Genomic DNA, 23,763 nt, shown 5'->3' with positions numbered 1-23,763 from the left:
AAGCAGGAACAAAGAGAACGCAAATTTAGTTTAAAAACAACAGCAATTCTTCCATGTTTCTATCGAGTAATGGGAAACACAAGTTAGTTTAGAATCGCATTCTGTTGTGTGCTTATTACCTCAGCCAAGGAGTGGCTTTTCTACGTGTATAATATTTAATATTCCTAAATAAAGAGTTTTTTTTTTGCCTGCTCACCTGAAGGTCCTTTATGTTCGGGAAGGGAATGCCGATGGTGATCACGGCTCTGGCGTTGTCGTCCGTGAAGTCCAGACCTTCACTCACTTTCCCCCGGCAGACGGCAATAAGCAGAGCTCCGTCTTGAACGGAAGAAGGGAAGTAAAAACGTGATTGTCTTTTTGATTCGGATTCCAAAGTAATGGAGCTCACCTCGTTCCTGGCAGTGTTTGATGGCGTCGTAGAATATCTGAAGCAGCTCGTCGAAATCTCCTTTGCCGCCACCGCGAGGTTCCGTTATCACAGTCTTACGAGTTTCCAGCTTATCCCAGAGACCGGTGTTTGTCCATCGATCTCGCAGTTTGTCCAGCATCTGAGAAAAATACACACTTAATCACAAACCGTACAAGTATTGTATTTATTCTTTAATGCATGATTGAATCCATCTCAAACATAGCAGTCCATTACAAATGCTTAAACACCTGCGTCTTTATTGGTCACCATTTAAATATAGATTTTGAGTCAACATTCCGGCAGGACCCATAAAGTCACTTAGCGGGCCAGAGTGCCCGGAGTTAATCGAGGCAAGAACATATGGTTTTTGTTGACATTTCTTCATAATTTGCTTTACAACGAACATTAACCACTAACCTTGGCGTGAAAACATTTTATTTTTAATTAATACATTATTTTATCATAAAGTTTATTTCAGATAAACATTGAATATGTCCCGTGGAAGTCTCTTAAGACCAGATGGAGTTATTCAAATAAAGTTATACCATTCCTAAACTTGAGTCTAATTAATCCAGAAAACAACATTAAACCATTTTGCATTTACAAATCTACATATTTTCATACAAGACAATACAAGATCATCATATGCCAATGATGCATTCAAGGGTGTAGGAATTTTATAACAAAAGGAGAAAACGAACCATTACTTAACGGTAAAAAGGGTGTAAGAAAATATAAATAAAACATTATATCACAATATATTTTCCCAATACTGTATCGATATTCAACAGCACTGTATCGATATTATAATTTTTTTGGTTTATATTTCAATAGTGTGTCTATAAAAGACAATTATTTGATGTTTTCATTTACAATCGACACTCAAATATTTACAGAGTTTATTCATTTGTGTGCTGCAATTAAACCTCCGGCCACTAGTTGACAACATTCCTCATTTCCTACTATCAAGTACACAACAAAACCAGCAAAATGGCAGCAATGACTGCAAAAAGAAAGGACAAACAAGGCTCCAGCAGCTTTTTAAAGCTGATGTTTGGACTCGTGTTGGTTGTAAAACAAAGCAAGACAGTGGCAAAGTCGATCTCCAGTATGAAATTGTCTTACTCCACAAAAATCTCGGGTAATATTCTTGCCAACACATCTAGTGTCCACTCCAATAAACCAAATACAATTTATGGGCGTTCTAGAATAAAACACATAACACATAAAAACACATTTACAGCATGTCACATTTCATATTTTATGGAAAACTAATAAAGTCCACTAAGAGATTCTTACGAATCTTCTTTGGCATGAACTTAAGGTAATCCTAAGAAGGCAGTTAAGAACACGTCTGAGAAAACACCCTTATTATCTTTTTAGCCGAACCTTTCCTAAGAGCTTTCTTTCGTCCTTAAAAATGCAGCACATTTACTTCTCAACCATGTTTCAATAATCAGATACATAAAGAGAAGAATTTATACCATTTTAACCGATTCAGCGTCTCGAACATGTTTGATTACGTCTCACGAAAACACCACTCGAAAGTTTAAGTGTTCAACAGTGTCAAGAGTTTGAGAAAAAGTCGAGACAGCACTTAGTTTGCATGTTTACTCTTGTGTCTGAACAGCGAAGGTTTCCTTACGTGCACTTTGTGGAAAGCTGATGCGTTTAAACTCGCTCAGGAATAAAATCACTGTGCCATACTATTGTTAGTGCAGAAAGTCAGCGGCTCTCAAGGGAAGCACATTGATCTAAAAGCCCTCATCCTGGCACAACACCACTCATGTCAGTGCTCAGCAGATTATATACTTGACTAGGCATGGGTTCACAATCAAAGAGCACCTCCACTGGCTTGGAAATGTGTTAGAAGGGTCGAGTAAAAGTTCTTCCACTATCAATAGAAACTTATCAACAAGCTGATGGTGTCAAGAAAAGTGGAAGCTGGTGGGTTTATTCGCCAGCCCTCGTCACCAGCATGCATGTGAACGGCTTCCTTAACTATTACTTGAATCAAAGCAGGACCTAAAGTTATCTTTCATAACACAGAAAACGAGAAGGTGGTGTGTGATCGCCTCGGAACGCTTAAATGAAGCGTGGAGAAAATTTTGTCACGTTGCCGTCTCCTGAAGCTCGGGGACGACGACGGCATCAATAAAACATTTCACCTTCAGTGAATATGCAGACGTACGGCGTAAGGGAGCCGCTAACATGCATCTTCGACGCGGCAAACTGTTTGTTCCGCAATTGCTTCCCAGTGCAATCTTGAAGGGGGGGATAAATATTTCATGTTATGTACTCTAGGCAGGTCTGCCACTAAACAAAACAGCCATTATCTGCCAGGCTGCACTTGGAGAAGGAGATAATTCCACCAGGACGAGCGCAGGGAGGTAAGATTCACGCACTGATGCGACAAGGTCAAGGAAGGTAGACGACTGGTGGTGGCTCTCGTTCGTGACTTCAGATTTGATTTATAAAGTTTTCTCAATTTTAAAACTACATGTACTGCCACATATTTGTTGCATTAAGTATGTCACCTAATATTTCTTAAAAAAAAAACCATTACTTTTTATCTATATTCCATTATATTTTATACATATTTAATTGTACGCCAACGATGGTGTTCTGTGTGTCTCAAAGCTTTTAGGGACCTTCTGCCAATGTTTGAGCGAGTTTGTTTTAGCATTATTGATATCAAATAAGGATCCTGAAGCAGAAATCTTAAGCTCTGGTCCTTCTATTCACCGCGTCACTCATCTACCGTCATGAACTTTGGGAAGTGACCCGGAAGGACACGCTCAAGGACACAAATGTCTAACATTAATCGTCTCCACAGGGTGTCTAGACTCTAGTGTTTGGGAGGAACTCTCCACATCCAGAGACGCCAGTTCAGGTGGCTTTGGAATCTTTTAAGGATGCCTTCTTGACGACGACCTAGGGAAGGACCAGGACACACAGTGTCACTTTGTTGGCCTGGATTCTGCATGATGCCAGAAGAGCTAGAAAAGGTTTCTGTTTAGAGACTAGTTTGCTATCCCTGTAATGTGCCTGAGGATGACTGGCCTTCTCCAACTTAACCAATGCATCTTATGCTTCTTCCCTATTCACACCTATTAACTTCATGCATCTTCCTCCTCTTTATCCCTCTGTCCCTCTGATGCACGATCCTAGCAGAACGCATTACGGTAACTACGTTACTTTTTGCACTAACGAGTGCTGTAACTTAATTTGTTAAAAAACACAACGATTATTTTAACAACTGCAATCTAAGCCGACTTGTTACTCGTTTATTCACGTGTACAACTCTGGGGCTACAGTTCCCATGGTGGCCGACGTCATGCTTTCCCGACTACATTACTCTTCTTGTCCATCGGACATCGGTTTTATATACCTCACTATCCACCTGCTGCCATTAAACCCAATGATCACACGTGATGGGGCACCGGACTATCATTCTTAAGGTAGTGGTTATGAACAACCTGTCGTTAAACAACTGAATTGTTTTTATCTATTGTAACAATTTATTAATGTTGTTCATATGTTGCAAATACATACTCTTTATTATAGATAACTTGACATTACATCTTACTAGATTTCTGTATCCTGTGACCCTGATATATTTTCTAACCTCTCAAAACCTGTAATTATATTAAATTATGCTGTATTTCATTGTAATCTGTGACACACAACCCTTTGATATGAATGTATTCGATTATTTTTCTTCATTTTATTTATTGTTTCGACCCTTTTTTTCTGACTGGCCTTTCTCCTGGTCTTACAAAAACATGAATTTCAAATTAGTTGTGTTAGAAAATGTTGATATGGTAATAAACCGCGATATTTTAAATCCCTATATAATAAAAAATAATTCGAATTTTAACAATTAAAATAGAAATATTCACAGAGTTTGTTCGGGCTGCAAGATGGTACCAGTAATTTTTTTTCTCAGCTACTAAAAGAATAATTAAATCCTGCGAGATCCCGGTACTGGACTGGGGACAAGAGGATACAGTCGACTCCAGCAGCTTTTAAAGCTGATGTTTTGACATATTTTGGTTTCAAAACCAATGAAAGCAGTTACGACTTCGTCAAGAGTCATGTGGTCTGTAAATTCTGCAACACCAGAGTCAAGTACTCCACAATACTACAAATATATCTTGTTACTACCGTATCACAATATATCGTATCATTGCTTCTTTATCGTGATACGTATCGATTCTCTGACATTACACACATTATACCTTTACATGAACGTAATAAGTAACTAAAAGTAACAGTTACTTTTCAAAGGCGTAAATAATGTACTCTGTACTGTAACCAAGCATAAATTCAGTTTCACAAATGCCGCCTTCATATTTAAGAACACCTTTAATTGTACACTACAAGGAATGGTTGGGTATCATTGGACATAACTTTACTTTGTGGTAGTTGACACCAAAAGGTAAAAAATTATCAGCGACACGTAAAAAGCTGCGATTTCTTTCTATAACAACGTCGTAGTCCGCCTCAGTCGTAGGGTCTTTACTAAAGACAAAAGGCTCACATGTAGGTGTGAAGCAAAGTGTGTCTCGGTGCAGACGGACGGATCTCCAGCACCTCAAGCAGAGACTTTAACGCCAGTGTGAAGACGCTCGATGCAGAAATGACACACACACAAAATATACATGAGCATCTTCATGAATAATTCGCAGACAACATCTGACATCAACCCGCCGTGTGGTGTGAGCTATAGAACATTGCTGTGGACAGTTTGAGACGGCGCTTTTAAAGATTGTGTCGAATTATTCAGACGGAGCTTTTTACTCAAGCGACTTATGGTATTGATGACGTAAATAATGGTGATAACGGCTGCGGCCAGTTTTAAGAGTGAATATGCTTTTACCGTTTTAAGGAAACAAAAAACTAATTTGCAATGCAAAAGCAACACAAGTGGAAATGAGTAGCATTTAGCACATAAGAGGCCACAACAACACGTGAAATATTTATAATTCCACGGTCCCCAGCAGGTGCGGTCCTTGTCTTGTGATGCACTAAAGTGGGCCGATTGCCAATTGGGACAAGAGAAGAGAACAAGCTGATAGAAGCAGTGAACTGTGGTCTTTCTCGCACTTTTACACTTCCCCTCTTCCAGCACTCTCTCACCTCCTTCTGCATCTGGCCTCCATCTCATTTCCTGTGTCCCTGGTGTCAGTGAGCTGTGTGGCGACACATCGCCGCCTCTCCGGTGCCTGCTGAATTATGGACAGGGTGTGGAGGCGATGGCATTAATGAAACATGCAACCAGGAGCCACATTTCACCGTGGTGAGGGGAGACATGTTGCTGCCGTGTAAATTATTTAGCCTCCAAATATCACAGCAACCATCACGCCAGGACGGGTGGCGAGAAGCCACCTGCCACCTCTGGCCTGCGACTCTTCCCCCGTCGTCTGCTCTACATATCCCGGCCACGCTCGCTCCTCAGAGCCTCACGGCCTCGCAAAACAAGTCCTGGTGACTGTGATCGACACGTCAATGTGTCCTCCTTGAGCTAAAGAGATCACATTTACACTAATAAAATAATTATCTGCCATTTCGTGGGTTTTCTTGCAGATTAAATTGAGTAAAAAAAAACATTATTTTCCTTTAAATCAAAGTTGGAATCACTATATAAAGAGGTAAGAAGGTGTTGAACTGGACAAATGAGCCGAATCTTATATTGAATATTTTTGTTTTAATTTAAACTGAGGCACTTTAAAAAAAAAAAACTGGGCGTCTCTTTCTTATAACATTACCAGGAGTAACTCTAAAAGCATAAGAAATGATAAATGGATGATGTTAAGTATTTTAGTTTAGCTCAATTCAATATATACTGTGGGAGACATGGAGATACTATCCGCGATACTATATCGATAGTCAGCACTGTATCGATTAATTTTCTCAAAATGCAAGTTCCCGTTAATGACTGAGGACGAGAGGATACAGTCGACTCCAGTAGCTTTTAAAGCTGATGTTTGGAGATATTTTTATTTCAAAACAAATGAAAGCAGTTTTGGGGTCTGTAAATTCTGTAAGACCAGAGTCAAGTACTTACTTTAACACTATTCCACACTTACTCACTTAAATTATGCTGTCGTTCCTACGAAATATATCGTATCGCCAGATTTGTACCAATACACACGGCTACTATCTACTAATCAAAGAAGAACAAACTGATGACTAAAAAAAAATACAGTGGTCCCTAATTTGTCACTATTCAAGTACATATTTAGGCGTTGCACTCTTTATAAACTGTTCGAAAACTGTTATAAACATCTTCAACATTATCATAAAGTTAATACAATTTCAAAAACCTATGTCATACTAGTAATATATAGTTATTACTAGATACTGAAAAAAACTGTTTCCTTCAACTGAGGAAAAGCTCTAAACTTAGAAAATGATGTCACAACACGATTTAGAGCCTATAATCCATGCGTTTGTGTCTTCTCGTTTTGACTATTGTAACAGTTTATTTTGGTCTCAACAAGAAGGATCTGTCTCGCCTGCAGTTAATACAAAACTCTGCAGCGACATTTCTGACCAACTCTAGTAGAAGAACTCAAATTTCTCTGATCCTTAAAACTCTTCACTGGCTATAAGTTTCTTTCAGGATCAATTTTTAAATTCTGGTTCTTACTTTCAGATCTATTCATGGTCAGACCTTCCATCAGTGATCTGATCCAGCCTTACACCCCAGCTCGGGCTCTGAGGTCTGTGGATCAGAATCTACTGATGGTTCCTGAACATGGTTCAGGACAGGAGGAAAGAAATCCTTCCAGACTGTTTCTCATAAGCTTTGGAATGATCTTCCTCTCTCTCTGTATTTGATGATCTACTGACTCCTTCAGGAAACATCTTAGGACCTTTTATTTGTGCAGGCTTTCTCCTGTGTTTGTTTACATGTTATCTTGACCTTTTGAACATGTATTTTAACTGTTTATTGTTTTTGGTTTGTTAAAGCGCTCTGTGACCCTGGTCTGAGAAAAACGCTTTACAAATAATTACTTACTTACTTATTAACTATAATTACAAGTAGATATTTATTTAACAAGATTCATCTGAACTTGCAAACTTTGCATATGATTTCCCATCTCTCTACCACAACCTTTCAGTAACATTGACTTCAACAGCTTCTGTGATGCTTTGCCGCCCAGCCAACCATTGTATATGTAGATCATGTTTAACATAGCAACATCAACTTTGAATTGAAATACAGTATTGTAGCAACCAATCAGCTGTCACTTAATAGAACAGTGTGTAGAAAGGCATTATGGGAGTTCATTGAAGTGGAATTTTACCAAATAAATCAACTGTTTATAAACATGTGAACAATTACAAGGAGCTTTTCTCAAATTGTCATATTTATATCCATTTCTACGCATCAAGAAAACAAATTTTCGATTTGTCACAGGTCTATTTATCATCGGGTTCGGCTTAAACTGACCCCAAATTAGCAGAGTGACTGAGGCATGTTGGGAGGTTATCCTGCAGCTCGGTCTCAGACATGACGTTCACCCAGGAGAGTGGCAATAGAGGCACACTGGAGAGGCGACATCATCTAATGGGCAGGATCTCAATCATCTTTGAAAGTGTTTCATGACATCTTTTCACCTCTGCCATACCTTCTAACTCCTTTCCCGTTTTTAAACCATCAGACCCGGTTTCTGTCAAGAGCAAGTTCCTTCCTCTGACAGCCAGGACACACAACAGGCCTCGCAGGGGGTTCTGATGGGCCTAGACTGGGCGTCTGTGGGTCGTGTATGTAAACGGCGCAATCTGACTTGTTGTTGGCGGTTAATATAAAGAATGAATACATTATTATTTATGGTTATTACACACATTTTTATCAACATTAACTGTCCTACGATGGTTATACATATAATACAAATATTCAAAGTAGCCGTCAGAGGTTTCACAAGAACATTTCCATGATACCAAGAGATCCTAAACTAGTAGTTTTTATCAAGTAAACTAGTTCTTATAACACATATAGAAGCAGAGAAAAATAAAATAGTCTCTTACGAGTCAATCCATCGATCTTTAAGGCTGTGAGTAAGTGTGAGGTTTTAACCAATTACAGTGCTGCTCGGTAAAAGGGCGTGGCTAGAGGCAGGTAGAATAAACACACTTTAAATAAACACAGTTTTCTTGCCATACAGTTATTTTAAAAAACAAAAATATATGGTTGTTCCTAATGTACATCGCATTGTTTCCCTTTTTATCATGATACGCATCGTATCTCACATTTATTTTATGGTATATATATAAATTTAAAATTAAGTGTGTATAATATATATATATACATCAGATTTTACAATTATAATGCAAATAGTAATGGCGTAAATTTTTCTTGCATCAATCAAACTTCCAGCAGCTTGATGTCAGCTGTCATCCGCAGCTAAAGAAACAATGAAATCCCATGAAATCCCTGTGATGACTGAGGACAAGAGGATACAGTTGACGCCAGCAAATTTTGGACGTTTTTTGGCTTTCAGTTCGTTTAATACAACCCAAAGACAGTGCTACAATCACAAGGTGTCACTGTGTATGGAAATATCGACTCATTACTGGAGGATTAGTGAATCGCAACTATTTACAAGACAGCCTATCAACATTGACATTATTCTACCTTGATTTCAAGAAAACTATTTCGACATGAAGAGACTGGGTCGGCCCGGAGTTGACACCTGCTAGGTAAACTTTGCGCCTCTTTGCATTCAACTGAAATCACCCGCTGTGACGCTCAACATTCTTGGACAGAATTGATCCATCAAGTTCATCAGGAAGTCTTGGCAGGTGTCCGAGCAGACCTGCACGAGCATCAGCGAGCACCAGTCCGTTCATCACCCAGCTGCAGATTCACGAGTGTTTCTTAATGCGGAATGCTTTTGAACGCAGCGCCGCACTGAGAACCGGACCAACAACCCCGAGGAGTCTTCATTTGCCGGAGATTACTCAGAGATCCAGCGGTTTCTTGAGTTCGCTTCAAGACTTTTTTTTAAATATCATTTCAATTAAATCAACCAAAATGCAGTTAAAAAGAAATCACCACATAAATTCCTCAAGTTTAGGGTCAATTTTAGCCCTTTTTTTATTTTAACATTAAAAAAATCCCCTTAAATCCCATTGTGATGATTAAAAAAAAAACCTGCTCAAAGTTATCTTAGCTATGACAAAAAAACATGTTGGTTCAACAGTGCGTTCTCATTTAATTTAAAATGTGATGAAAGTAGAACCACAAAGCTATGTTGCTATTTTGATTTAAAAAAAAAATATATATATATATATATGTTTACCTAATATTTAGAATTTTTGCTTTAATTTTAAACCAATGTTAAATATGACTTTGATGCCAACTAAGGCCTTTTTTATTCATATTAATGAATGTAATACTTTTTAAGAATCCATGAGGAAATTTCTTGACTCCCTCTAATGTTTCAAATGTTAGTTTCAAAAAGTAAGTCCCTCATCATGACCATGTTTTGAAACGTATTACTTTCGGTCTCCAGTCACAAATCACTGCGAAAGAGAGGTTACGAGAGCGGAGTCCATTATGACGTAATAATGGCTTCAATCCTCCTCCAGCCAGCTGTAATCACACCCCGCTTTGTTTAAACAACGAGTCCCTTGGCGGAGACTTCTGGGATTGATGACGCACTGTGACAATCCTTGTTATTTGACCAATCACAGAAGAGTGGGTGGGGTTATGGTAAACAACATTTTAGCCCCAGAAGAGCTTAAGATCATTTTCAAATGTCAATATTTCAAATGAAAAGAGAGTTTTGTACGAACATAAACATACAGATGATACAATAAAGTCCAACATCTATTTAAGACACACTTAAATCCACATATTAGTTGAACTTGAGACAAAGAACGAGAGCTAAAATTGAGCTTTTAGCTTCTTCACTGTGATTATTTGAGGTAACTGACTTCACCCCGAGCGCGGAGTCTGCTGAGGACACACACGTGTAAAAGCAGGAGAACGAGAAGCTGAACCATCGACGCCTCGACGGGCTCCAATTAATAACTAAGCCCTTCATAACTCCTCGACTCCTCATCCTCACGCTGGATGAAATATTCAAGCATCAGCTCCAGGAGCAAGAAAGAGATTTATAATTAAAAAAAACACAAAAAAACAATATCTTGCAGCCTGCAGTGTGGCCGGTCCAACAACAATCAAGCAGTAAAACCTGCACAGAAACATGTGTTTAGAGAACGAGTGCCTCTCGCGAAAGAAGTGCTGATAAATCAAAGAGGCAAACACCAGGCCTGCGGTGTCGTCCTTTCTGGATCAAACCCTGCCTCATTAAACGACTCCAGTTTTTAGTGTGGGAGTCGAAACACGAGGAGATAACAACTGTAAAAACTTAAAGGGAAAAAAAGGGATTTATAGGAGACTCGGTGCTGGTAGTTGCTGACATTTATGTGCGGTGCGTGAGGACCAGCGTTTCACTGAGACAACAAACAATGCTGAGTCAGGGTGTGTCGGAACAGAACCTTCGCGCACACACACGGAATATCAACGATTGAATTGAAACGCACAAAGAATTTTGGTTAGTTTTTTTTCATAATGAACGGAGAAAAACATGTTACTGAGGTCGACATATAACTGCTATTTAGTTTAGTTTATTCAGTTTACTTTAAAAGGACATTTAACATGATAAGAGACTAAATTAATGATATTAATAGTGCTTATATTAAGCTAGAATGTTGTTCTTACAGATAGTGACAATACTATAAATTATTATATGCAAACAGACATGATCCAATTATATGGTGGTATAAAGTGACAACATTTGTACAAGAATCACCTCAAAAAGAGCATAATATACATTATTTTAATGATTGTTCTAGATTTGAACAAGTTGAGATAGTGATTAAAATGTTCGTCTTCTGCAAACACAGAGCATAAGAGATTGAGAAAGATGTTTTTTTAGCTGTTTGTAGTGGTGACAAGGCTGCGATCAATGGAGTCACAGCGCCATCTGCTGGACAAAGTCCGTGTTTTTGAAAGTATTTCATAAAATTTCTCAATGTTGATATCAAAGCGTTATTACACTATTATTACAATATATTAAGATAGAGAACTGGCTTATGCTACAGATGAAGAAATAAATTGTCCTAAACTCAGACAATACAGTAAATTAAAATGAAAACATAATTAAAATGAGATGAATAAAAATACAATAACATTTGTGACTAATATATTAAAGTGAGCATATACAAATAAATAGGTAAATACAATTAATTCATAAAAAATGGACTGAAATGTATAAAACATAAATATATATTAAATCAAATTAAATATCTTTACATAATCTCTTTACTTGTAAATTAGCCTCTTTTTCAATAATCTAAAAACATTCAGTTAAATATCAAGTTAGTTCAAAGATCAAAGTATTTTTACTGAATGATTATTTATTATAATTATTTTTTTCATACATGACAAGTACCACTGAGAGTATATTACATTATGCGTTTTGTTTTGTTAAAATACAAATTAAATAGTATTTTCCAAATAAACTTATAAACCGTTTTAGAAGAATAAACTGATATCAATTTAACATTTATGATCTCGGCAAAAATAATTCTCTACGATATATTTTTGACATTTGTCTCTTTTTTTTATGACTCGTGTCGAACTTTATCAGACGAGATGCAAATATTATTTTTGGACAATATTAAAGGTATGTAGAACTGAAGACATTTTTTTTACTACAATTATCTTTGAAGTCTCTTTATTTTTTAATTATTGCTGATAATTATTATTATTTTTAGTATATGACATTTACTATTAAAATAAACTACATTTAAATTATGGTGAATATATTTAAATATGAAAAAACATTTAGACAAGTTAAAAAAAAGTATATTTAAAGTGAGTATTTTTTGAGAAACTTTCAACGACAAACAAATTCCATTTTTTATTTTGGTTACAATCCAACATTTGTTGATTGTGTATTTATAGCATTGGTCAGTATCTAGGACAGGGTGTCGAACTCAATCAGGCAAGAGGCCAAAATTGTACGTCCCGGGTCTCAATATTTACACATATTGAACCGTCTGAACAGTCAATGAAAAGTTCACACAGACGGTGTTGTCAGTCAATTTTTCAAGAGGCTAAATTAGCTTCTAATTTAACACAAACATTTAAAATTAGTTCAATTTTAACTTCGATCTTCACCCTGACATATAGTGGATTCAAGACTATTTATGATTTTTTTTTAGGAACAGGTTAAATAACTATGTCAGAAAAACACATGAAAATAAAACAATATAAATTAGAATTTTGATTAAACTGAGGCTCTTTTGTTCACTAGAAAGGTTGTTAATATAAAAGTATACATGTGGTTTGAGGAGGTGAAAGGAGCCGGTCGTGTTTCACCTGAAATCTAGTTTGGTAAACTGAAGCAAGAAGTGAACTGGAGTGGACATGAATCATTGATGCACAAAAGTCATAACAAACAATGGGAGGCTAAGAGGTGTCTAAGTGCACTCTCATGAGCAGCCGTATTACCTGAAAGAGGATCCATGTCTAAGAGGAAAAAGCACATTTTAACAAGGCCCCGACAAGTCCCTCCATTGAGCGTCAGAGTGATCCACTATAACATGTGACTCCGGCCAGAACAGAGCAGGTTCCTCAACTCAACTATGTCGGAATATTGTCTCGTCACAAGTGGACTTCACAGTTCGGTGTCTATGACTCTGTACAGTAAAGACTTCATACGATCATTGGAACAAATCAATATAAGTAATTTTTTTTTGTATTTAATCCTCTAAAACTGAACCACATGAGCTGGTGCTATAAGACCAATGAGATTCACAGACTTCATTCATTAGGGTCGTGGTTGTTAAAGAAAAAAAATCTCATGCACATGAACAACAAGGACAACTTATCAAGTTTGTTTGCCAACATTTCAGAAAAGATTCTTCTACTCTTCGTGCAACGTCGATACTTTAGACCAGTTGCTGCAGGAGCGATAGTTTTGAGATCGACATCGATTGCTTTAGTTTGTTTCGCCTGTTTAACCAATCAATGCCTTAGACTGATGTTGGACCCGCCCACTTCATTTACATACGGACAACAAAATGTCAAAATGACAAAATGTATAAATACCAAAATAAAAAGACGACAAAATGTATAAATATAAGTCAAAAAGTATAAATGACAAAATGTGTATTTATACGTAAAATAGCTCCATTCTTTGACAAAAGTTAAATTAGATTTATTTTGACATATTGATATTTATCCACACTTTTTTTTTTACGTATTTATACATTTATTTATACATAACTCATTTATCATCCTTCATAAGCCTGCAATGCTTGCAGAATCATTTTAATTGAATTTTTTTTTTGTTAAAAAGATATTAAAGCATGTTTTTTCAGAAATATGTCTAACTTAAAACTCACCAAAATGACGAAAGTCCTCAAATGAAAACAAAATAGTGATATTTAGGGACTAGTTACGAATAAAAGTAATACATCCGGAATAAGGTTGGTTTCTACATGATCTTTGACTATATTAGGGTAAAATACATACATTCAAAGAGTCGCACTTTGTCCAGGTCTGCTCTATAATTTACTGAAATCTATTTAAAATTTCTATCGAAGATAAACATCTTCAATAACATCAAAACTTACTGTGTATCCTATTGTTATTTAATTATAAACAAATGCATTGTTTAACAAAATAAAAATGTCGATTAAAAATCATGGTTTTATTCATTTATTTTTATCTTTGGCATTTATTTTTTCCCTCAATTAAAGCAGCTTTTAAAAAATGTATTTTAATAAAAAATTATGTATAAACAATTGTATGTGTTTGGTTTTAAAATCAAACTCAAAAATTAAATTGACATCCTCATGTAAACCATGTTGAACTGTGGTGTGTGACGTTGTGTGTGAACGTACTTTGTAAGAAGGTAGGAAGCAGAGGACCCCCTTGGACATGACCTGGCAGACGTGGAGCAGCAGACCCCCCACCTCGTCCTGGAAGGCGTACGTCTCCGTGTGTTGGAAGGTGGCACAGAGTTTCCTTCCCTGGGGGCCGGCGCCGACGGTGCCCACCCACACCTGAGGAACAAATCGTTCGAGATGTTAGGAGCACGGACCGGAGCGGCTGGTCTCGTCACCTGACGCGCTCACCTGCGATTTGTTGATGACGTGATTGGCCTCGAGTTGGATGGTGAACTTCACGCCGAGCTCGGAGGAAAACGAAGCCATGGGCGAGAGCGTTCCTGACGTCAGCACGATGCTCCGCACTTTACCATTCAGGTCCGAAAAGGTCTGAAACACACACTTTATTCAGCTGGTGTTACAGATATGGAAAAACATCAGTGGCCTTAAGATATTAAAGGGTTGAACTGAACAGTTTAAATGTTATAACTTTCATAATTTTTTAAGAATTAAATGTTTATTATATTTAATAATTGAATTAAATAATATCTATATTTAAAGGTCGATGTTTTTTTATGATTTAACTTGAAAAATCATACCTTTTGATAAATATGGTTTAAAAAAAAAAAACGATTTAAAGGAGTTGGAAGAGAGATCCTCTCTGGGTCAATGTGACCCGAAGGCCTGGTATCCTTTGTTTTGAAAGGATCCCCCCTTGCTTCCATAAATACATATGCAGTGGTGGAGGTCTTTCACCTTGACCCAGATACAACACAAGGGATACCACAAACACATTTGTTGTCGGGCCTTTGGGTCACCTTGACCGCAAGACAACACAAGGGATACCACAAACACATTGGTTTTCGGGCCTTTGGGTCACCTTGACCCTGAGCTATATAATTAAACAACAAGACTTTTCTAAACGTTCTTGTTTATCTTGTTTTCTACATTAATGAAGAAAAATAATTTAATTCTATATTTTATATATTAAAATGTTTCATTTTTCTACCTATTTTTTTTAAAATATATATTATCAATAGAAATTCATGCTGGCACTATTATACCACCTTTTTTACTATTATCTTTAAAAGGCTACAAATTAAAAAAAATAATAATTGAATTTAAAAAACATATTTTTCAATTATTTAAATTTGAATTTATTAGGACTTTTTTAAACATCGTCAAAATAAAGTAAGTAAAATTTATTAAATTATTTTAAAAAAAAACAAAGGATACTACAAACATTTGTTTTTCAGGCCCCCGGTTAACCTTGACCCTGAGCCAACACAAAGGTAAAAATCCAGCCTAGTCTCAACACGTCTCACCACAGCAGGATTGAGGCACCAGAAGCTGAGCGCCAGCACCTCTGCTTTGACCTTGACGCTCTGACGTTGTCTCGGGCGCGAGCGGCCGAAGAAGCCTTGAGAATCCGGGACGTCGGGAGGAGCTTTGCTGGTCCAGGCGTAGCTCTTCTGGAGCGCCACCCTGTAGTCCTCGGAGAACCTCCACAGACATGGAAGGTTGGATTAAATATTCAGAATGAATGGAAGAATTCAATATTATTTACACCAACATAAAATGACATCATGTTAAAGTGTGTCAAGAGAACCCTCTAAATCGGAGGCCATGGTGCTCAGAAAGACCTAAGAACGTCCTCTCCAGATTAGAGAATAAATCCTGGCACAGGTGGCGAAGTATCTTGTGGCTCTTGTTCACGAGTGACAGAATGAAGAAGCTGACAGATCTTCAGTTACGAGGTCTCATCGTGGTGCAGAAAGAGCTGAGCCAACAGGCTCTCGATTTTCCCAATGTTTTCATGTAGACAAAATTTGTTTTTTCTTCCGCGAGAAAGACTCTTCCTTAGGAATCAAGTCATTCAAGAGAGACTCTTTAGGTCAGGATGGTCTGGGCCTCTTTGCAAAGCCTGCTGCCCCCTTGATACTCGTTACTTTTCTTATCGCACCACATCAGAATGAAACAGCTTTGATTTGTTACAGTAAATAAAATAAATAAATAAATCCCTTGTTTTCTTTTTGTCACCTGCTGTTCTCTCGGTAGAGGTAGTCCAGGACCATGAACAGTCCTTTGAGGACCATGGAGGTTGCAGAGTGGACTGTTGGGACACTTACTACGTCTTCCCTCCCATTCACGAAACCAGCTCGCTCTTCTTTCTCCAGGACAGCAGCCAGGTTCCCCTGCCAGGAAAAAACAATGTTATTAATCAGTCGAAAAAATAAACACGTTTAAGATCATGTTTTTTGTTAGTCTTGTTTCGTATTTGGAAAAACACAAAATAAAAAATATAAATACTAGCATCTTAAACGTTCTGAAAAAGTGTAATCCACATTTTACTATATACAGTAGTTTAATATACAATATACTGACTTAAATAACTACATTAAATTTATCATAAAAAATATATTTAAACATTGAATATTTGCAGCAATTTGGGAATAAAACAAATGAAGAAATCATTAAAAATCCTCATTCAAAATGACCTTTATTGACATTAAAGTTTTTTTTTTAAAGACAAACTTAAGAAAAGAGTCATCTTTAAAATTAAAAATATACGTCTAATGTTTATTTCTTACACATTCAATGACATTAAATAAATGAAAATATCAGGGTCAATGTGACCTGGAGGCCCGAGAACAAATGAGTTTGTGGTATCCCTTGTGATAGGTGATGTAAAGGTTTATTTATTTTGTATTTTTTATAATTTAATTTGAAAAATTTAAACATTTTGATAAATATTGTTTGAAGGAAAAAAAAACTATTTAATAGAGTTTGAACAGAGATTATAATTTAAATAATTAACCCTTGTGTTATCTGTGGGTCAAGGTGACCCGAAGGCTGGAAATGTGCATTTGTATCCTCCCTGGCTTCCATAAATACATATGCAGTGGCGGAGGTCGTTGACCTTGACCCTGAGACGACACAAAGGATACCACAGACACATTTGTTTTTCGGGCCTCCGAGTCCCCTTGACCCTGAGGCAACACAAGGGATACCACAAACACATTTGTTTTTCGGGCCTTCGGGTCACCTTGACACTGAGACAACACAAGGGGTACCACAAACACATATTTACTCAGGTCTTCGGGTCACTTTGACCCTGTGATAACCAAGGGTTAATAAAATATTTAAGTGCAGTGATAAGTTCACCTTCAGTAAGTCAAACGTATCCACGGTGATCCCTAAGGTGTGAAAGATTCCGATGATGTCCTTCCCACTCCACACTTTACTGGACGTTTCATATCCTCGCTCGGACATCAGGCTCTGACTGTCTTGGATCCAGCTGCACAGGACGGTCGGTGAGAAGACAGATTAGACGCCAGAAGATCCGGTTCTTTCGGGCCAGGCGTCGGTGACTGACTTGATCAGAGCGTAGCAGAAGTCTCTGAGGGGCACGTGGTGGGCCACGCGGACCTTGCTCTGGATCATGCTCTCCAGGTCGTCCTTGCACTGTTCCAGGCTGTTCAGGTTCACCGTGAAGCTCCCGCTCTCCCGCGCACAGTCCTCGATGTTGTGGGCTTCGTCCAGGACCAGGATCTGGCCGTCGAGGTCGATCTCCATCTGGTGAACGATACGTACGGAAGTTGATCAGTGCCATTATGTTGAAGGGTTGAATTTTAAACATTTTTAATTGTTGTTTTCAAGGATTTTTTTCATTAGTTTTGTAATAATTAAACTAAATAATTTCTATATTGTAAAGTTGACTATGTTTTTTTTTAATACAATGAACTAGACACGATGGAATCCACCATGATAGGTCAATGTCGTCACATGGTCGTCTATTAGTCGTACGATTGGCTGAAAGTTTTAATAGTAAACCAACATTTTCATATTGAATTGAAACAGCTACGAATTTAAAAATTCCATACTCTAGAACATCTATTTTTGAATTATTGGAATTATAATAACAAACTCTATGTGTAAATTTTCACTAACCTTTTTGTTATCTCAGGGTCAAGGTGACCCGAAGGCCCGATAACAAATGTGTTCGTCGTATCCCTTGTGTCGTCTCTGGTTCAAGGGGAAAAACCTCCACCGATGCATATGAACTTCACTTTGAGTGTGTTCACTTTGACCCAGAGACGACACAAGGGATATCACAAACACATTTGTTTGCGGGACTCCCGCTCACCTTGACCCCGAGGTAACACGAGGGTTACAGAAATTAAATGACTAAAAATAAAAAATATATATTTTCCATTTACAAATTATTAAATTAAATTATCCAATGAAAATAAATAAACATTTGAATATATATATATTTAAATAATTAAATGCTTAAGAAAACAACAACATTTAAAAAATAAAGTGTTAAACTCAACAATTCAATATTCTGATGTCACCATGAGTGTAAACCAGTGCAGACGAAGGGGTTTGATAAGAGGATGAAGATCCACTCACGCTCTCTCGAATCATGGGGTCCAGCAGGTAGTTGTAGGGACAGAAGATGATGTGAGCTCCTTGCATCAGTTCTCTGGCGGCGTAATAAGCGCACGAGCGAAGCCGAGTGCCCAGAGCGGCCAGATCCTCGATGTCCCAGGCCTGCTGGAGTCCGTGGACCCTCTGCAGCGAGACCTGGTCCCTCATCCTGTTCACCCCGTGGTAGAAGCTGCAGGACCTTCCCTGTGACATCAAGACATGGAGCCAATAATACATTTAAATATATATATTCCATCATTCTTGAAAATGTTGGCACAAACCTGCGCACCGACTACCTTCAATTCAACGTGAGTGACACTTACTTCATCAAAGGACACTTCTGTTGATCATGTTGCCAAATAGTGTTTTATAAATGAATTCATAAGACATTATCATGCATTTCTAGTGTTTAATAAAATACATTATGACATTTCTTGACATTTATAATAATGTGGGAAACTAATAATGACATTTATAAAGTTTTTAAAGTTGGTGGTTTGGTAACCATCTATGCATCTATCCATCTATCCATCTATGCATCATCCATGCATCCATCCATCTATCTATGCATCCATCCATCCATCTATGCATCTATTTATCCATCTATGCATCCATCCATCTATCTACTCATCCATCCATTTATCCATCTATGCATCTATGCATCTATCCATCTATACATCCATCTATGCATCCATCCATTCATTTTTACATCCATCTATGCATCCATCTATGCATCCATCCATCCATCCATCTATGCATCCATCCATCCATCCATCTATACATCCATCTATGCATCTATCCATCCATCTATGCATCCATCCATCCATCCATCTATGCATCCATTTATCTATGCATCCATTTATCCAGCTATGCATCTACTCATCTATCCATCTATACATCCATCTATGCATCTATACATCCATCTATACATCCATCTATGCATCCATCCATCCATCCATCCATCCATCCATCTATGCATCCATCCATCCATCCATCTATGCATTCATTTATCCATCCATGCATCTATTAATCTATCCATCTATCCATCTATGCATCATCCATGCATCCATCCATCTATCTATGCATCCATCCATTTATCCATCTACTCATCCATCAATTTATCCATCTATGCATCTATGCATCTATCTATGCATCCATCCATCCATCTATGCATCTATTTATCCATCTATGCATCCATACATCTATCTACTCATCCATCCATTTATCCATCTATGCATCTATGCATCTATCCATCTATACATCCATCTATGCATCCATCCATCCATCTTTACATCCATCTATGCATCCATCTATGCATCCATCTATGCATCCATCCATCCATCCATCCATCCATCTATGCATCCATCCATCCATCCATCTATACATCCATCCATCCATCTATGCATCCATCCATCCATCCATCTATGCATCCATTTATCTATGCATCCATTTATCCATCTATGCATCTACTCATCTATCCATCTATACATCCATCTATGCATCTATCCATCTATACATCCATCTATACATCCATCTATGCATCCATCCATCCATCCATCCATGCATCCATCCATCCATCCATGCATCTATTAATCTATCCATCTATCCATCTATGCATCATCCATGCATCCATTCATCTATGCATCCCTCCATCTATGCATCCATCCATCCATCCTTCTATGCATCCATTTATCTATGCATTCATTTATCTATGCATCCATCCATCCATCCATCCATGCATCCATGCATCCATGCATCCATCCATGCATCTATCTATCAATAACTAAAAATGGAACTGTTCTGTTTGGAAGAAAATCTTATTTTAAACGTAATAACAAGTCGTTGTTCCCATTTTACGTAAGTCCAACACTTGTAAAAACCTCTTATAAGTTGACATACATGATAATAAAATGTCATAAGCGCTACTATAAAGAATTATAAATTAATATTAATTTTAAGATGTTGTGTTTATGTTGCAAACTTTTGCTTATTGTCTCATACATTAATATTTTATTTCTTCTGGCTTTGGTTGGGAGGTCGGTAGTGACTCTAATTTTTAATAATCCTGTATATTTCTGTTAACAAAATGTGTAAAAATAAAAAGTTATCATCTGTGATGCCCGGTCTGAGCGATGCTGCCGTCTACAGGGGGATCTACGCGTCCCGGCAGCAGGTGTTCTCTGTGCTGGGTGTGCTGTGGGCCGGACCATCTCATGTACCAGACCCCCAATTACTGTCAGAGGAGGCCCCTGCTTCAGGTGTCCCTGCATCATCTCACGCTTGCGGTCGCACCGTCCATTGTCCCGCCGAGTAACCTCATAACATAATCCCAGGCCCAAGTGAAACCTTCACACCGTCCGGGTCCCAGTCGAGGCCCCGGTGTGTGATGGGAAGTGTTGCTGGAGTACAGTATGGACATTGAAGTCGTGGTGGTCCAACAAAGGCGGGGGTGTTAAGTGATGACAGTATGGAGCATGTAACTGTGTCTTGAATCACTGTAACAGCGGAGAAACGTGAGACCCGAGCGGGGCCCCCCCGAGGGGACGGAGTCACGGAGACACTCTTGAGTCGGGGGGTGAGGGATGGGACAACTAGTCCGGGGGAACAAATGATCGCCCCCGTGACATACTTGTTCTCATTACAGTAGGCGCCTCCACGTTAGAACGCCATAAAGGTTACAAGTGTCATGTCTCTGCTTAAACGAAACTTTACAGTCAAACTGTCCGAGCAGCCAATTGTGGGTATTGTTGCAGCACAGCCGCCGCTCTGAGGGGTGAAGTCGAACTCCTTCTATTGTGTCCGTGAACATTGATCAAAGTGACAAAATACTCAAGTGTGTTGTTAGGTGTGTGTATACGGTATTTCAGTGTCATCAGAATATTGAGCGGTTTAATCCAATTATTTCTATATATATTCTATATAAGCTTGAATTTATTTTTACTGAATAATTTAATTTAATTTTTTGCAAATGTTTGCATTTGTTTGAATAATTGAATTAAAATATATAATAAACAATAATTAAAAATAAATAAAAGAAAATTGTTTTTACACATGAAGTTTAATCTTTTAATATGTATAATTAAAAAATACGTGTTTTTAAATACGTAGCCTTTTAAATTCAATATAAAAATGTTGGACCGTTCTGTGTGGAGTTTGTATGTTCTCCCTGTGTTGCATGGTTTTACTCCAGGAATTCCGGTTTCCTCCCACAATCCAAAAACATACAGAGGTTGATTGAAAACTTGGGGAAATTGTCCGTAGGTATGAGTGTGTGTGTGTGTGTGAATGGTTGTCTGTCTGTCTTTGTGTGCCCTGCGACAGACTGGCGTCCTGTCCAGGGTGTCCCCTGCCTCTCGCCCTATGAAACTGGGACAGGCTCCGGTCTCCCCGCGACCCCCACAAGGGATAAAGCGGTAGAAAAATGAATGAATGAATAAAAAATGTTGGCACTAGACATTTCCAACTATATGCACAAAATATCCATTAATTTTATAAATTTTCCCTTTTTTTAATTTTGTTTTAAAAAGAAAAAAAATAGAAATAAAGGAATTATATAATTAAATAATTAAAAACAAATCAATGATATCAAAATAAAATATAATTCAATTCTTAAAAAACTACAACATTTCAATTGAAAAGTTTGAAGTTTAAATACGTCCATAAGTATCATTTGTCAGAAAATGAACCAATGTGTACTTGATTGTATATTCTTGTGTACAGTTTAAATATCTAAGTAAGTATGTTTACATAAAAGGTGATCGATGACTTTACAACGTCGACTCATACTCACGTCTTTGGCCTCCAGGAGCTCCTTGCATCGCTCGTTGCGGTTGGCGTGACAAGCCACCCGGGGGTTGACGCAGGTGTGATCCCGGCTGGACAGGATGGTCATGGGCACGCCGGAGTACGCCGTGCGCTTCAGCTCGTGGGTGATCTGGGTGATCTGCTTGTGTGTGCGAGTGCCAAAGAAGATCTTCGGAATCTTCTTCTTCTCACGGCTCTCTTTCGGACTGGTGTTGGCACATGGACACTGGGCGCACAGATCTGTGCTCTGGACACAACGAGAGGACAGTCAGTGTGTTGATATCACTTAACATCTCTGTAGCGAGACATTTCCCAGATTCGATTACTCTTAACCCTTGTTATCACTGAGTCAAGGCGACCCGAAAACGACCTCCCTGGCCTCCATAAATACATATGCAGTTGTTGAGGTTGTTGACCTTGACCCAGAGACAACACAAGGGATACCACAAACACATTTGTTTTGGGCCATTGGGTCACCTTCACCCAGAGATAACCCAAGGGATACTAAAAACACATTTGTTTTGGGCCATTGGCTCACCTTGACCCCGAGATAACACAAGGGACGCCACAAACACATTTGTTTACTGGCATCTGGGTCGCCTTGACCTTGAGATAACACAAGGGATACCACAAAAAAACATTTGTTTTCAGGCTTTGGGTCACATTGAGATAAAACAAGGGATACCACAAACACATTTGTTTGGGGGCCTTTGGGTCACATTGACCCCGAGATAACACAAGGGATACAACAATAAAATTCGTTTTTTAGCCATTGGGTCACCTTGAGCCTAAGATATCACAAGGGATACCACAATAAAAAAAAATGTTTGGCCTTTGGGTCACTTTGACCCTGAGATAACACAAGGGATACCACAATAAAATTTGTTTTTTGGCCATTGGGTCACCTTGACCCTGAAAACAACACAAGGGATACCACAAACACGTTTGTTTTTCGGCCATTGTGTCACCTTGACCCTGAGATAATACAAGGGATACCATAAACACATTTGTTTTCAGACATCCGGGTCGCCTTGACCATGAGATAATACAAGGGATACCATAAACACAGTTGTTTTTGGCCATTAGGTGACCTTTACCCATAGACAACACAAGGGATACCACAAACACATTTGTTTTCAGACCTTTGGGTCACCTTGACCCTGAGATAACACAAGGGTTAAGCTAGGATCGACTGG

General features: G+C 38.1%; 1 protein-coding gene across 4 annotated transcripts in view; it reads right to left on the bottom strand.

Annotated features, from left to right (window-relative positions):
* The window catches only part of brip1 (BRCA1 interacting DNA helicase 1), a 50,680-nt gene that overhangs the window by 17,206 nt on the left and 9,711 nt on the right, over positions 1-23,763 (bottom strand). For all 4 annotated transcript variants that reach the window (XM_087795196.1, XM_087795195.1, XM_087795198.1 and 1 more), the window contains exons 7-16: positions 22,554-22,814; positions 18,746-18,967; positions 17,706-17,905; positions 17,495-17,627; positions 16,370-16,524; positions 15,655-15,832; positions 14,579-14,719; positions 14,345-14,506; positions 389-548; positions 197-318 (exon numbers count right to left, since the gene is read on the bottom strand). In XM_087795196.1, coding sequence (XP_087651322.1) covers positions 197-318; positions 389-548; positions 14,345-14,506; positions 14,579-14,719; positions 15,655-15,832; positions 16,370-16,524; positions 17,495-17,627; positions 17,706-17,905; positions 18,746-18,967; positions 22,554-22,814 — 1,734 coding nt within the window. The remainder of the gene's footprint in view (positions 1-196; positions 319-388; positions 549-14,344; positions 14,507-14,578; positions 14,720-15,654; positions 15,833-16,369; positions 16,525-17,494; positions 17,628-17,705; positions 17,906-18,745; positions 18,968-22,553; positions 22,815-23,763) is intronic.

The sequence above is a fragment of the Callionymus lyra genome, chromosome 7 (genome assembly GCF_982586985.1).
Source record: "Callionymus lyra chromosome 7, fCalLyr1.hap1.1, whole genome shotgun sequence".
Taxonomy (NCBI): Eukaryota; Metazoa; Chordata; class Actinopteri; order Syngnathiformes; family Callionymidae; genus Callionymus; species Callionymus lyra.
Note: the sequence above shows the minus strand (reverse complement) of the source record. Positions and strands in the feature narration are given on the sequence as shown.